Source organism: Lycorma delicatula, chromosome 1 (assembly GCF_047948215.1).
Source record: "Lycorma delicatula isolate Av1 chromosome 1, ASM4794821v1, whole genome shotgun sequence".
NCBI classification, from domain to species: Eukaryota; Metazoa; Arthropoda; class Insecta; order Hemiptera; family Fulgoridae; genus Lycorma; species Lycorma delicatula.
In genome coordinates, this window is record NC_134455.1 from 354,721,735 (window position 1) to 354,738,845 (window position 17,111).

Below are 17,111 nucleotides of genomic sequence, written 5' to 3' on the forward strand. Positions count from 1 at the left end.
CCTTCTTGTAGTTTTTTGTTCAGCCTGAACACCGAGGAGTGGTTGTCTGAGACCGACGCGAGGTATTCGTTCCATGAATCCTCTCGATCTTTTTCCAGCAGCTGTTTCAATCTGTCCGTTTGAATATAAAAAGCCCTTTCATCGTCGGGAACAGGGTGATTCGGTATCTCCTCCTCAATCGGCGCTTCCCTGCGATAGTGTCAGAGATGTGAGGTGGGAGATTATTACGGATAGTCCTCGTGGTCTTTTCCGTAGAGTTGTTTGACAGTGCTTCTGTCATTGAGGACGTAACGCATTCGACCGTGTCGTCGATTTCCTCCGGTGTAGTTAGGATTTCAGGATCCACTGGCCTGTAATCCTGTTGGAGAGTTTCATAGAACCTTTTCCAATTCACTGACCTTCGGGGTATAGTCGGAGGATCTCGGCCGCCCCCTGTTAAGCCCAACTCCAGGAGAATGGTCCGAGCTTAAGTCTTCTATCGTTTCAATTATGAACGGGGTTGTTACCGCCTTCATGATTGCGATGTCGAGTACATCAGGTCTCGATCTGCCCGTTCGATGAACGAAGGTGGGCACCTCGGGGCCTATGACGACTAAACGGCGTGCTCGTGCCCTTTCGTATAGTAACCTGCCATTTGCACTTGTCAGATTGCTATTCCAAGACGAGTGCTTAGGCGTTGAAGTCGCCCATGAGTATCATGGGCCCATCCCAATTTCCTAGCACGGCATCTAGATCTGCGCCGGGTACCGCTGAGTTTGGTTTATTACAAGCCGAAACCAGCCGATACACCATGCCTAGATGCTCCACATGTACACAAGTCTGCTCCATCACGTTAGTTTAGAGGTCGTTCCGCGAGTGTATGTGGCGTCTGTGGACTAAAATTGCGTTTCCGCCGGTGGCAGGGCGTCCGGGTCTTATTGACCTATCCGTCCTATAGTAAAGTAGTTTCGAATGGTCAGTGGTTTTTTCGCGTTCAAACACGTCTTGGACAACAGTATCATGTCTATTAGTAGATCCTCGGCCAAACGGCAAAGTTCTGCCGTCTTGCCTACTACTGAATTGGCGTTCCACTGTAGCAGTCTTGAGTGTTTACCTAATCATACCTAGTTATTAGGTTCATAAGGCACTCTGTTATGGACTGAATAAAGTTCTTCAGAGATTTTGCTTGGAGCAGGCGGGACAATGTTGCAAGAATTTCCGGTAGGACATCATTAATTGTCATTTGCGACAATAAGTCCGTTCCGGAATTTTCCTTCGGGAGTGCGGCCATATTTTTCTTGCCGCTGGAGGTGCCAAGGGTAGTTGACCCTTTTTTTATGGGGCGTGGGGCTTCCTGGACCTTGGTTGATTTGCCCGAGGTCGTGGGTTTAGCACCAGCTCTCTTTGACTTAGCCGATTGATCGGCTGCTTTCTTTTCTTGCGGAGCAGGCTTCACCACAGGCATGTTTGGCTGTATTGCCTCCACCTTTTTTGTAGCGAGCGCCGGTTTGGGCTTGGGTGGTGTGGTGGTAGGTGATTCCCCTTTGTCCACCGTCACCGTTGCCGCTGGTAAAACTACCTGTGGCTGGGGGCTAAAAAACTGCCTCGTATCCGAGCGAGGTCAACTCTTCTTTCACCTCTCCCAGGGTGGCCCCATAAGGGATGCCCCGGATGAACACTTTGATCTCCCTATCTTTTGGGAGCTGAAAGGAGTGAAAGGCGACTCCCTTGGAATGCAGAAAACTCTGCACTTCCCTGAATTCACTTTCGCTGCTTAGCTACAGCCTTAACTGAGAGCCCAGTACTTTTGACTTTTGGCTACCAGGCGCCCTCTTATTATGGCAGAGATAGCTCTCGTCAGCGTTGACTACTCCTTAGGGCAGTGGATGAATATTAAATAATAATCCTTGGGCAAAAAAGTTTCTTTCAAAAGTTTTAATCAGTGCCCCAGTAAAGATTTAAAATTTTATTTTGGCCAAAACAAACCCAGCATTTTTCCAATTTTTATAAAAATTTAATTCATTCTTTGCCCCAAAAGTAGTATTTGTCTACCAAGTTTGAAGAAAATCGGTCACCGGGTCCAAAGTTATAAGACCATTACTAGCCAACATATATACTTACATGCACAAATGTCTGTCTGGCAAAAATAGATTTTTTGGACTTGGGAACACTGGAATAAAATTTTTTTTCACAGATTATGTACAATTTATTTAAATCTATTTTTTTTTAAATATCTCCTTAAGGCACAAAACTTAAAGAAGGATCAATTTTTTAGATTTTTTTTACTGATCTGGGTACTTTCTCATTCATTATAGCTGTAGCAGCATCGCTAAAGTTGACAAAATAAACAAAATTCTAAGTACATAACTAAACTTGTCTGTTAGAATTGAAATATAAGTTGGCTTTTGTTATTCATTAACAAGGAAAAGTCTGCTTCAAAATTAATATAAATAAATATATTTTTTTGATATGATTGCTATATTACCAGACAAATATTTGTGATAGATGATACCTTGAGTGATAAGAGAATAACTAAATAATGTTAGAGAAAACTACATTCAGATTAGTAGAAAGTATAACAAACCAAAAACAAGTCAAATCTTTGATATAAAATAAATACTGGTAATAGAATTAAAAGAATAAATAAATGAATAAATTATCATGATCATGCATATGCAATTCTATTATATACAAACACACATTTATATATAAGGAGTGGATGTAGAATTGGCCATAATATATCCAAAATAAAATTATAAATTATAAAAACTACCTTAATACAACTTGTGTTCTCACTTGATTTAAAAATTAGGAAAAAAAAATGTCTGTAATAATAAAAGTCTTAAATAAATCAATTATTAAACAGATCACAATATACACATATACAATATACACATTTCTTTCAAAATAATTTATAATTGTTGTTTAAATTGTCATAATAACTGAGGTCATTTTAATTTAATTTGTTTATTTTCAACTACAAATAAACTGTGGATTACAGTTACATATATGTTGTTTTGCTATCAGCTATTTTAATTTTTTCAGACTAGTGCATCAAATAACTGGAGGGATGCTTCTAAACAAATATTTACTGCATCTGATGTAGCTAAAGTGTGCTGTGAAATCTTAAAAGCCGCTGATAATGGTGACTGCCTTAAAACACTGCATCTAATTTGTATTAACAAAAATCCTGAAGACCAAAGTAAATTAAAAGAGGTAAGTTCACTGAACTGAATTTGGTTACTTATGGCTAAATATAATATATTTACAATAACTGTTAAATATTTTTTCTCTCATCTAAAGTATCTCATAAACTACTGGTATCATCAAATGCTGGCTCAATAATATACCTGTAACTGATGATAAGTTACACTAGTTGAGGTGCAGATCAAATACGTTTTATGTTTTGCAAAGAAGATGACTGTTGAACATACAGTCTTCAAATGCCGAAAGTGGGACATACAACGGAATAGGGCGGGTATCGCACAGTGCACACCAGATACCCTTGTTAACTGCATGTTACAAAGCGAGGAACATTGGAGGAGAATCAACACATATACCACAGAGGTAATCAGGAATCAGGAGTAAAAATCAAGAGAAGCGGTGCCAGGGCTATTAGTATAGGAACAGGAGGACAATCCCAGAGGTGAGGGCTGGCATGCCCAGGTGTGCCAGTGCCTATGATCCTCTGAGAACTCCAGGGGATGGTAGACACAGTAAAAGAGAAAAGACCCGGTGCTGTGTTTTGGGCAGATATGTCCAAACAAGGCATCAAGAAAGGGCACAATAAAGACTCCTCAAAAGAGCTGACCGGCGAGCCGGCCTACCATGCTGGCAAAACAGCCAGTTGGTGGGAAGACTTGTTAGAGTAACCAGATACTCCTCTGGGTGGAGTTATACCAAACAGTCTGAACTGACCTAGAGAAGTAGAGGAAAAAAAAGATCAAACATGTCTGCTTATAGAGCTTTGCTGAGATCTTTGTTGGAATTTAGTTTATATATTATCTCTAATGAACAGTTCTGAGTAATAACAGTTGCACTCCAAAATAATTTCTTCAATTTGCTATAGTTTGTTGTCAATCTTGCCCTATGGTAATCATTTTGGCATAATATACTTTCTGCAGCGGCAGAATTAAATAATAATAGTTGTGTAGGTTGTACAAAGACACACTCTCAATAGCCAAGTACATTTTACTGAGTGTCTCTGTTGTACATCTTCTGTGGTGTTTATTTACATCATATATTTTCTTCACTTACTGGATATATTCTGTTAATCAGTGTGCACTCCTAATGTGAAATTTGCACCATTGCATGTTTAACTATAATTAACTTTTTTAAAGAAAGAAAACATCAATCATCTGATACATCGACAGGAGTTTTATAACACCTTCTTTATCAGTTAAGTTTTAGATATTGCTGTTCATATCGATGGAGCTAATTTTATTTTTTTTACTGATGGGTCTTAGAAACCCCAGGCAGTGTGTTGGATTCGCTAACAGGTTCCACTAGATAGGTTCCACAGGCACACATACAGTCTATTAAGAGACCGTATGTGTGCCTGCACCCTAGCGACTAAACCTCATGTCTCACCAATCCTCCCTGCCTGGGGCCAGGCCAGCAATCAAGCATCTCACAGCCTCGGGAGGTGCCTTTGAACTCAGAGGTTCAAGAGTTCCTGTGCATCATCACCGTCACCCAACCACGCAAGTGAGGTTGAACAGTGGCTCTGCAGAGGGCTGTCCATTCCCCCCTTGCTTACCAATCGTGTTCTTCAGCTTTTGTAAAGGTCTTTTACCAAGCATCTGTACCTTCTTTTTGTGGGGGACTGTCTGTGAAGAAATCACAGATAGTCCCCCACCAACTCTTCCTAATCGGAGCCTCAGATCCTGGCTTCTTCTTCCTTCTTCCTCAGTATATCTGCGATTTCCGCGTCCTTCAGCCCTCTGGAGTCTCCTCCTGCTTGCAAGCGCCTCTGCCCTTCGCCGACCACCAGTAAACACTTCTCCTGGTGGCCCCTCCATACGGTCTTCCCTGAGCACATGCCTCACTAAGGGGTGTCTTCAAGGCCTTGGGCCTTGCTTCCCCTAAAGTAATTTAGCAGCAACAACCACCTCAACAATCCTCTTTGTCTGCCTTATTGTGGGCCTCCACACCCTCGGGTATGGCGGGATCCTGCCGCCTGGTCACTGGAGATGCTGAATGTTATAGGGCAATGCCAACCAATATACTTATAATAAATTATATTCCAGTATACATTGTCTCACAGTTTGATATAAACACCTGTTGACAATAAACTTTTGTCATGATAAATTCTATACTATTACTTGCAGACAGTCGCCACAAGGAAGCTGTCTTTGTTATCTATATTTTGGTTACGCTTGGTATTCATACATCCATAAGGTATCCATGCATCAGCTGATATGTGATAATTTTCCATTGTATATCTTAGTTACTATGGACCAGAGAGTCTGGTCCGTACATAGTACATTATGCGGCACTGTGTTGTCAGTTTAAATTAGTGCACAGAATTGTCATTATTTTGAGTGATGAGGGGGTCAGAATTAAAAAACTTTCCAGTTCTTAAAGTCATTTATTGAATTTTAACTTATTTTTCATTCTTTTTCATTTTTAGTAGAGCCCTATGGATTTCCTCCATTTATATTGGTGATTCATAGAGATATCTTCACTTTAGTTTATTTTTTTTCAACTATATACTACTATGTAAACTTAACAAATGGGTTATTTTTTTAATGTATGGATTTCATGTTGATGTAGCTTTCAAATATTTTGTCATTAGTCTCTTGACAACTCCTACATTACTAACTTGCAATCCAGACCATTTATATGATGATTTTTAAATCTATTTTATCCATTCTGATTATAAATTTAAATACTGTGTTTTTTATACAGTATTTTATAGCTCTTTTTCATAATGTTATTAAAGGTTTTAGTGTCTTTAAAACCTTTTTTAATTTTGGATATTGTCACTCATATTTCTCAAACAACAATAACTTCTCTGGTTATTGTAAAGGACTTCCTTTACAGAAAAATCAAGAAAAAAAATTAAGGATGATATTGGAATTTCCATGATTATTACTGTTCACTTAATTAGTCCCACACTATAACTTCTAACTTAATTTCTTCACATGCTGATGAAGACTAGGACTGTCAAATAGAAAAGTTGGCTTATAGCTCTGTTGAGTATGCTCTCTCTACTCTAGAAATGTTATGCCACTGCAGTATAACTCTTAATGACACAACTGTCTGAGTCAGAAAATTTCTACACACAAATAATAAATATTTTTTAGATAGCTTATGTACACTTTATAAAATGAAGAATTAACATGTGTAAAGTATATGTATAATATCCATACATATTAAACATCAATACAACACTCTCTACTTAGATTAATATTAATTGATAATATGTTTTTTCATATTACCCTAACCAGTGAATAGTGAAACATTATATTTTTCATTTTTCACAGATCTCTTAAAAATAACTATTTTATTAACAATTATTTTAAATCCATTTCTTTCATAGTTCATGTGAATAATGAAGATTTTAAGATGGAAACACTTTAATTACATCGTTTCATTGTTTATTTTGTGATTTCTTTTTTACCAAATAAAAGGGTAGGATTACGTAAAATTAAGTATTGTATTATAAGCTTAGTAGTATCTCAGATTTCCACAATTGTTCATATTTCTATTATGATTATCATAATTGATTTGAATGTTATTTTCTGTCCTTCTTGAAGGGCAAAAAATATATCCAAGAAAATATTACATTTTGCAGAAAAGGGAAAATGTTTGGATATTCTAGAAAACATGGAAATATTCAAACTAAAATTAAAAGGGCAAAAGATAATTAATGAAGAAATAAACACTCTATCTGAAATAATTCTAAAATATTTAAAATTGTTAAACTGAAGAATCAGAAAGATTAGTTTCAAGAAATTGTATAATTGTTAGAGCGGAAGGGGGAGAGGAGAAGAGGCTATGTCAGTTGGGATGGGAGTGGGAGGAGCTTAACATTGCTAGTTATTCAACAATCCCAAATCAGGAATGTTAAAAGTAATTTTGAGAATGAAGATACTCCGAAACATTTCAACTATAATGTTAGAGTGGCAATGCTAGGAAGGGTAGAAAATAACACTCAAATCAAGTATCTCAGATTATTAAACGATGTGGTTTAATGGAAGAATGCCCAAAGTAAAAATCTGTTTAATACATTTTTTTTAGATCACTTAATTTAAGTAGTTGTAGATGTTGTTCGAGTAGTTGTAGATTTCTCTCCATTGGTCAATTACATACTACTCGCATGTATTGATCATAGTGGTCAGTATCACTGCAAAAAACCTTTTAAAAAAGCTGATTCATATTCAACTAACAACTAATTTATACCAAACAGTTTTTAATTTACCACAAATTTTTGATTTGCATGTGTTTATATTATCAGTTGAAAGTATTTACCTTTCTAAAATTGGTATTTTGTTTTTATTTTAAACTGATGTATAATTCTTTTTTGTTAATATTTTCAGCTGGTGTCAGTAGGTGTTAATTATGGAGCTAACCTTGAACAAGTAATCACACTGGCCAAGGATAAGTGGAAATCAAATTTATTTACTGATATAGTAAAGAGTTACAAATTAAATACTACTGATAAAATAGATAAACTTTTAAAAAGAGGTGATGGAGATTTTTGGGAAAAAGTCTATGGAAGAGGTCTCAATGTAAATACTGTCATGGAATATTTCAATGGAGAAACTAGTTCATGTTACAAAACTCATTTACTAGAAGCGATAGATTATAATATTTCTCTTAATGTAATAAGATCTTCTGAAGATTATGAAGTACTGAGACTTATTCTTAAATTTGCTTGTGAATTGGTGTAAGAAAATTCTCTTTGAATCAATTTATTTTAAGTTGTACTGATTACAGTTAAGATAAACTTTCTTTATTCCAGAAACATAATGAATTTATTTGCCAACAGATATCTAAAGATACAGTAGTATTATGGAAATAAAACCATTATAAATTAGTGTGTCTATAACAACCTATATTATAGTATGAATTTTTTTGGGTCAGTAATATTTAACCCTTCGCAGGCAGGCTTAATATTCCAGCCAATATCTATGCGGCTGCACTGGAGCGTATTTTTTTTGCAGTTGGTGCAAAAATATTTTTTTGTTTTTGTGATATTTTCTTGCTTAACATATAAATAAAAACTATGACAATTTTGAAGTTGGTGATAATTTTTTTGTTGAGTTTGTAACGTAAAAAATGTAGTTGAATATATCTGCATTAAGCTCTTATGGGTCAAGATAAGACCACAGCATTGCGGATTTATCCGCAATTAGCCTTTGAAATAAAAAAGAGATCTTAATGGTGTAATTTATTTTGGTTAGTATGAACAATATATTTTTGTAATTATACATTTATAGAGTTTTTTATACATGTTAATGTTATAAACTGATGTTAAAAACAAACAGCAAGAAGATATAAAAATGTTGAAGAAAAAAAATACAAATAAAATTATAAAAACATTAAAAATTATCATTATTATAAGAAAAATAAAAAATTAAAACACAGTTTTTTTTAAATATAAAAAGAGTTCAAGAAAAAATGTTGATACATGTATAAGATGGTAGAAAACAGTTACAAGTATAAACTAAAAAAAATTGAAAATAAACATGATTGCATTAATGACAAAAATGGTGTGACACTACTAAATATGTAACAGTAACTGATATAAAAACTTCAGTAATACGTAAGACCTAAAATCTAAAGACCCGTAAAATCTAGAATCAAATGCAGATAAATCTGCAAGCCACCCTAAATAAAAATTTTTGTATGCAAATTTATCTGCTGTCACCCACAAAGGATTAAAAATATTTAAATGCTTAAGGTACATTGTCCATTTACTACACATCTGAAAGTCTGGAAGAGAAACACTTCACAAATAGTTAAGATGTTACCTTATTTACCCTTTGTCATGACCTTTATCACCTTCCTTTACTATATTTATTCTGACAGCTTTTACTTGATATAACCATTTGATCACACTCTTATATCAACTAACAACATAGAATTCTGATGTTACAGTTTTACATCTCGAAGATAGGACTGTCAATGAAAGATTTTCTTATCATTTTAAAAGAGGAAGATAAAGAAGGAAATATAATTTTCAACATATTTTTAGGAGAACTCCCAGAAGTAAATGTACTGAGTGTTAATGGTAGTGAAGAGTTAGTAGACAATCTGAATGGATGTCAATGCCAATTTATTATCCTACCTGAAAGTACTACTTCCTTATCACTTTCCATAAAAAAAGGATGGTGCGTGGGTTTGTTGTATGTGCTAAAATTGTTATTTTAGCTGCAATTGGAACAGAGCAGACCAATGGTGGTGCACCAGGTGGCTGCACGCAGCATACAAACAATTCATATTTCTCAAACAATTTATACTTCCTGATATGAACAATTATCAGATATGTAATCTAAAATTATATTTGTGTTTTGGGGATACAAAAGAAAACCATTAGAGTTAGAGCTGTGTTAAAAAATCACAACTCAAGAAACAGCTAAAAATGTTCAGAATTTTGAAGCTTTTCATTGTAAAATTTTTTGTTGTTAGTATATTAAATTCATGAACGTTATTTAGCTGCAATTAGCAAAAACATATGTAATGAAACATAAACCATGTTACATTTTCACAAGGGGCTGTAGGCCTGCCTTTTTCCTAGTCGAGAGATTGTAGAAAGAGAAAACACTGCAAAAAAAATGGAAAACCATGTCTACATCAGCAAACTATGTATGATTAAAAAATTTCTAACAACACTCAAAACAATTTTCTTCCTTCAATTATTTTTTGTTTTTAATTTTTTTTTCTACAGAACTCTTTAGTTAATGTTTTGTCAAAATATTTATTACAGAAACAAAAAGATATGCTTTTTAAACTGTAAAAATCAGAAAATTTCAATCAATGAAATAAAAATGCTTTATTTTAGTTGTCTATTAAGTGTTAATAACTACCTACCAGGGAAAAAATGGGATTCTTTTACTGATATGAATATAATATAATGTTTTGTGCTAATAATAATAGTAAAAAAATTTAATAAAAAGTAATAGTAAAATAATATAATATTAATTGTAATAGTAAAAAACGATAGCCAATATAAAAATTTGATAACTTAAATCTCTCAAAAATAATTTTTTAGTTTAATATTCTGACTCTAGGACAGAATAAATATTTTATACTACTAGGATAGAATAAATCCCCACAAATAATGTAAAAAAGACATTCCTCTGTACATATTCAGGTGTATTGTTTCAACTTATAAACCAGTATAATAAGAATATTGTGGTGCCAACTTCATGTATGAAAAAATAACATTATACAGAATAGGTGTAAGAGGAAAAAAGTGGTTTTTTCCAAGTATATTACAGAACATTAGTCTGAAATAATTCAATCAGCTACAAAAATTACACTAATAAAATATTAAATCCAAAATTTGACCTGATAGAATATATTTATTTTGGTTTTATCATAATCATTATTCATTTTAAATTATAATTCAAACCATAAGTTTATACTTGTTGATTTTAAATATGAAATTATAATAATACGGTGAAAATACTTGTTAATATTTGAACTTGCAAATGTTTATGTACTAGTTAGTGATTCTACAAATTGAATCATCAAGGTGACAAAATTAGTCATTGCAAAGTTGAAATTAATATAATAATTAGTATTATTTTATAATGAATATGACTAAGTTTATGTTCTGGCTAATTAATTATTTTTCAGTTTACTGCCATTTGTCGTTCAAATTATTAGTATCTGACAACAGTTTTCAAACACTGACTAAACTGAATTGTTTTGCTAGAGTGAATGTAAAATAACATTATAAGAAATAAAAAAGAATACTTCTATAGAACATAAAGAACAAATGAACTACTAGTACTTAACTTCAGACTCTTCCGACAAGTGAATAAATTAGTGTGAGAATTAGAAACAGTAGAGTTGTACAAAAAGCCCCCAACAACTTTAAAATTGTTTTAGATAGAATACTGTAACTTTCAGGATAAAGTGTCAACTGCTTTACCTTTTGATGAGAAGTAGAATTTCAACCCCTTCTTGGAAGATGGCCCAAGGGTTGTAACTCAAATATGTTTAATGGTAACACCCTTTGTATGATCTTTATTTTAAAGGCACCTTTAAGACAAGAAAAATGGTATTCATAAAAAGTTAGTGCAATGTCTTTACCCAAAATGGTGGTGAGAAAAATTTTGGATTTTTAACAAAAATACCTTGATAATTTAAGAAACTATCTGAAATAAATAAATTTATACAAATTTGATTAAGTGGATGTTACCATATAAATTTATTTAACAAAAAAGATTATTTATCAAGCACAATGTTTGCTTATTTACTTACCTTTCATTTTAATAAATCTTCAAAATGTTCTGCTGTTGTTTGACAGTCTGCTAGTCAAACAACTTGTTGTTGTAAAAGGATGATACTGCATTATTCAATGATTCCCTAGTGATATTTTGTGCTGATTCTCAAATTCTATTTTGTAAATCAATGATATCTTGGGACATAAACAATTCTTTTGAAGCGGCCCCATAGAAAATAATCTGATGGAGATAAGTTGGGTAATCACACTGGCTATTCTATTTGACTCCTCCGACCAATCCTCCTTCCAGGAAAATATGCGTTTAAGATTTCATGTACCTGAAGATCTGAATGAAGTGGGCACCATCTTGTTGAAACCAAATGTTTTGGAAATTGAGGCCAACAATGTTTTGAATGTTTGGAAAGATATGGTCGCGACTCAAAGCCTCATATTTCATTGCATTTAAATTTTCATTATTAAATATAGGCCCTATCAATCGTCCACCAACAATACCTGCCCATACATTTACTTTGACTGGATACTGTGAATGTGCATCACAATACCATTGTGCACATCAGTCCAGTATTGACAATTATAGTGATTTACATTGCTATTTTTAAAAAAATGTGGCTTCTTTACTAAAAACTATGTTTAATAAATTAGGATCTGCACAAATATTGTTCATCATAATTTCACAGAACTCAGTCTTCAATCGTAATCATTTTCATTAAGATCTTGCACAGCACTGAACGGATTTGGAAGGATTTGTAATTTTCATTTTTTAATGTTCATATCATTGAACTTTGGCTAATGTTATGTTCTTATGCTGTTGTTCGAGTCAAGGAATGAGATTCTTAATAAATTCTTACATAATCTCTAATGATCTGTTATTATTTGTTGCAGAATTAGACCTCTCCCACATTTTCCCCTATTATTAATGCTGCCTGTTCCTTCAAATCTTTAGATGGTTTTGAAATAGGGTTACAGTTATTAAAGTTCCATTGAACAGTTAACAAACTTCATTATATGACCTAACTATCACCAAAGCCCCTCGTCATTAAAAGTGTGATGATCCTTTCCTGTTCACTAAGTGGCATTTTGATACTAACAGTGTTAGCAGATAGCACAGAAAAATTAATTCAGTTAAAAAAAAGGTAAATAACAAAAATGGCTGACAAGTGTAGTAAAGGTAGACAAAATCAGTTAGCCAACTTATCACAATAAATTCTCATAAGAAACAGTGTAGTGATGAAATATTCTACTAAATGAAATATTATGCAATAATGAAATTAATTTAACTTTGCAACAATGGTAAGAGACCATCAAATACAATCTGATCAGAATTATTGCGTGACAATATTTTTATTTATTTACTCATTAAAGTGGAACAAAAACAAATTCTTTATTAAAAAATAAGACTTTTCAATTTTTTGAATTTATGTTTAACTTGTAACATAAATTTTAATTAAATTAAGTTTTAATTTAATTCAGTTTAATTTCTTTTTATTTAGTCTTATTACTTGAACTTACCAAATTTAGTAATTTTCAAAATTCACACTATATCCTGCTGCCATTTTGGATAGACATCATATCAACTTTTTATGCATACCATTTTTAATTTCTTAAATACACCTTTAAAATGATATATCACATATCACAAAGAGTGTTCCATGTAAAATATTTAAGTTATAACGCCTGGGCCATCCCCCTAAAAAGGGGTTGCAATTCTACTTTTCATCAAAAGGTAGTTGACAAACCCTTATTCTGAAAGTTACAGTATTCTATCTGGAAAGGTTTTAAAGTTGTTGAGGAATTTCCATACTTTTGACTCTTCTGAATATAAAAAGTGTATATCAAAGCTGAGCCTCATCAGAGTTCCTGCCAAATTAATAATATTTACGTCACACACGACCTTATGTTATATGATCATCTAGAGCAGCATTATTTCTTAAGCAGGTTCACTACAAAGTTCTAAACAGAACTTTTGTGTATATATATATATATCATATATTTTAAATTCTATTAATATAAACCACCTATGACAGAATATTGAGGTAAGACATATCTTACCTTAATTTTGATTGAATTCATTTAATTAAACTGCATATTAAATAAAGATACTAAAAATGTTAAAAATTAGATATACTAAAATAAACCATGTACACAATTGTTTTATTTACTTTTTTTTTCAGGAAGTATCCAATAACCCCCGAAAAATTTAAACCTTTGATTGGCTTAATTTTTTTTAGCAGCAAAAAATGGAAACCATCAGAATTCAATGATTTGTTAGAAGGATTTGTAAAGAGTAATTCAAAAAACCAAAACCTGTTTACGTTTCTTTTATATGGTTCTAATGATTTAAAAGATTTATTTTATACAAATACTTTAGAAAATAATGGATGGGGATTTAAAAATGTATTTGATTTACTGAATTTATGTAATGATGACCAACCAGTTGAAATTATTACAGATGATGAAAATGCAAATTTGGCAGATCCTCTTTTATGTAGTATTTCAGTTTTGGAAGCTGCCAATATTGCAGTGAAAACACCTTATTCTCCAAAACAATTAGAACCAATTTTAGACAAAAAATTTATTGGAAAAAACAGATTGTGGCTTGTGAAAACATTTCTTGACTACACTTTTAAGTATATGAAATTAAAAAGTTGCTGGAAAAGTCATGAAATATTTCTTTCTTTTTATCTGATATTGTTTAATTACACTGAGCTTAAAGAGCTCAAAAGTAATGTTAAACCTGTTATTGAAATAGATGAGTCAGTTTCCTCAAACTGTGATGACTTTGTTACATTTTCTGTATATCTCCAAACTAATCTGGATTCATTGTTATCAATGCGTGAAAGAGTAAACTCTGCTACTAATGATTATGAAAAGGTAAAATAAACATTAATTCTTTCTAATAGTGTATATTAATTAAAATCAGTTAAAAGTTTTTATTTTATAAATAATTATTTTCAACAAAGTGCTATTTGTGACAATGTTAAGGACTAAAATAATCATGTTAAAACACATAATAATAATCATTAGAAAGAGTTAAATTATGCCATTATTTAAAAAAATGATTGTAGACTTAAGCATACAATGTACTGTGAGAAAATGTATTACACAGCCTTATTTATATATATATATATATATATATATATATATATATATATATATATATATATAAGCTGTTAAGTAAAAGAAATCATAAATTATAAAACTAAAAAAACAATTTAATTTACACTTAGAGAATTAAGATGACAGTTTAAATTAATATTTCCAATATTTATTAATTCACTTTATTACTTTCCCATGTAGTGCTACATCAGAGCCATAGCTTTAGAAAGGAAAAAATTGTAATCAGTCCAATTTGGGCACATGCGCCCAAATGCTTTCACCGGATCTTGACATTTTCACACCTAAGGAACCCAAAAAGCCAGATGGAAATTTTCCACTTGTTAATTTTCATATGTACGTGTGTGTGTTTGGTCTTGCACTCCCTATATCTCCAGAACTACTGGACTGATTTTGACCAAACTTGTCAGATTACTTCTATATAAAATAGGGCATTGATGTCATTAAATGTTCAATGTAAAAGGTCAAGGGGGTGAGACTGTACAGCAAGGTCACCCTCACTAGCTTGAGATTTCACCTAATTAAGATTTTATATTTCTTAGGCACATTTGTTAACTATTAAAAAATAATATCTGCAAAAAAAAACATTTTGCAGAAGGTTCTAGGACCAAGAACATTGCTGAGGAACCTGCACAGCACGAGACAACAGAGATGACAACAGAGATTCATCTCTGTTGTCATCGCGGCTTCGGCAATGTCTCTGAAAGGAACACTATGAGGTACTTCACCTCATAGTAACGGGAAGCACTGACACACCCTTCATTTGAAAGGCGATAAGCCACAATCTCCGTTTTCTGGCCACTACCAGCAGCTTGGTCTTCTCGCGGGCCAAGTTCAGCCCTTTATCGAGTAGCCAACAACTGACTACCTTGTTGGCTACTGAAGCCATCAAGGACAGAGACACTGAGTCCCTGTCCTTCAGAAACTGTTCGGTCCTGGCCAACACATCCAGGACCAAATCATTATCAAAGGTAACAGGAACAACTACTTCAGGGAACACAAGCCTGAGTACCCCATCATACACTATATTCCACAATAGGGGAATATCTCTTATATTAGTTCATATATTCCCTCCCTTCTTTTTCCAAATTTTCTAACATTGTAATTTTTAGCTTTCTCAATTTCCCTTCTTAGTTCATTATTCAACCTTCTATATTTTCCTCTGCCTTCTGTTTATAAATTTTTCCACTTTCTCCTTTCATTCATCTTGTCTAACATTTCACTTGTAACCCACTCTTTTCTGTATTCTGTTCCTGTTTTTAAACCCTACTTTCTCTTTTGCTGTTCCCTTTAAACTCACCTTTTTATCCACTTATCAACTGCATTACTTGGTTTATCTCCCATTCTTATTTTTTTCAGCATCACTCTTTCCATTTCCTGTTCCTTTTTTTTTTTTGATTTGGCTTCTCCAAATCATAATAATCTCTTCTCTTGCCACTCCCAATTTTCTTGAGCCTAATAATGTTCACTTCTGCACAACTAGATTGTGATCTGAATTTATACCTGGATAGCCTTTGCATTCTGTAAACAATTTCTAAATCTTCATGATAACATAATATAATCAATTTAATATTTTTCTCTGTTAATTTGTGATAACCCAAGTATAAGTATGTCATCTTTTAGATTTTCAAATGGTGTTTCCCAACACTAATTCCTTCTCCATCCAGAATCTAACCAGTCTTTCTCCTTTTTCATTTCTAATTCATAGACCATATTTTCCCTCTGTCTTGTTTTCCTTTCCTTCTCCATCCACAGCATTCCAATCACCTAGTATGACTGCACATGCCTCCTTCTTTTCTTTCCCATTTAATGCTTTTATCCTTTCGTAACACTGTTCTACTTCCTCATCTGTTTGCTAAGTGGTTGGCATGTACACTTGAATTATTACAATTATCTTCTCCAATTATCCTCATCATTATTACCTTTTCATCGCTCATTTAATACTTTTCCTACTAGTTTGTTATTTATCAGTATACCTACTCCATTACTACCACACCTTTCTGCTGAAAAGTAAAACTAGAAATCCCTGCTTCATATCTCCTTACTTTCTTTCCATCTCACTTTACTCATACAGAGTATGTCTAAGTTACTTTTGACTATCTCATTCTTTGCATTCTCAAGTTTTCCACTTTATAGCATTGTTAAGACATCTGACAATTCATTTTTACGGTTCTTAAAGTTTTTTCTTCTTGATGTTTTTATCTTTCCTCTATAAATTTTCTTTGTCTGTCTTCCTAACCTAGAACTTCCTCATATGCATGAAACCCTAAGTACCTTGCTCCCAGAGATCCGATTGAACACTTGTACCGGTGTTCTAACGGTCACCACAGCCTCATCTGTGAAAACAGGTTGTGCACCTTGTTTTCGCAAATGAACAGCCATCCGTACTACCATGTGTGAAGGTGAGGTGACATTTGTATGAGAGAGGCTGTTTGAGACACTTCCCGTACCTTATAACCCACCTAGGTGTAAGGGATGATCTTGAGGTCTCAATATGATCTTGAGGTATAAATGTTTCTTTAAAAACCACGAAATTACTGATAGAAGGAAAACTAAGGGGAAATCGCTCATTTTTTCCCATATAAATATTTTT

General features: G+C 33.0%; 1 protein-coding gene across 1 annotated transcript in view; it reads left to right on the top strand.

Moving 5' to 3' along the window:
• LOC142334470 (uncharacterized) overlaps positions 1 to 17,111 on the top strand; it is a 712,180-nt gene that overhangs the window by 682,092 nt on the left and 12,977 nt on the right. The window contains exons 109-111 of the mRNA XM_075382526.1: positions 3,025 to 3,195; positions 7,524 to 7,873; positions 13,576 to 14,275. Coding sequence (XP_075238641.1) covers positions 3,025 to 3,195; positions 7,524 to 7,873; positions 13,576 to 14,275 — 1,221 coding nt within the window. The remainder of the gene's footprint in view (positions 1 to 3,024; positions 3,196 to 7,523; positions 7,874 to 13,575; positions 14,276 to 17,111) is intronic.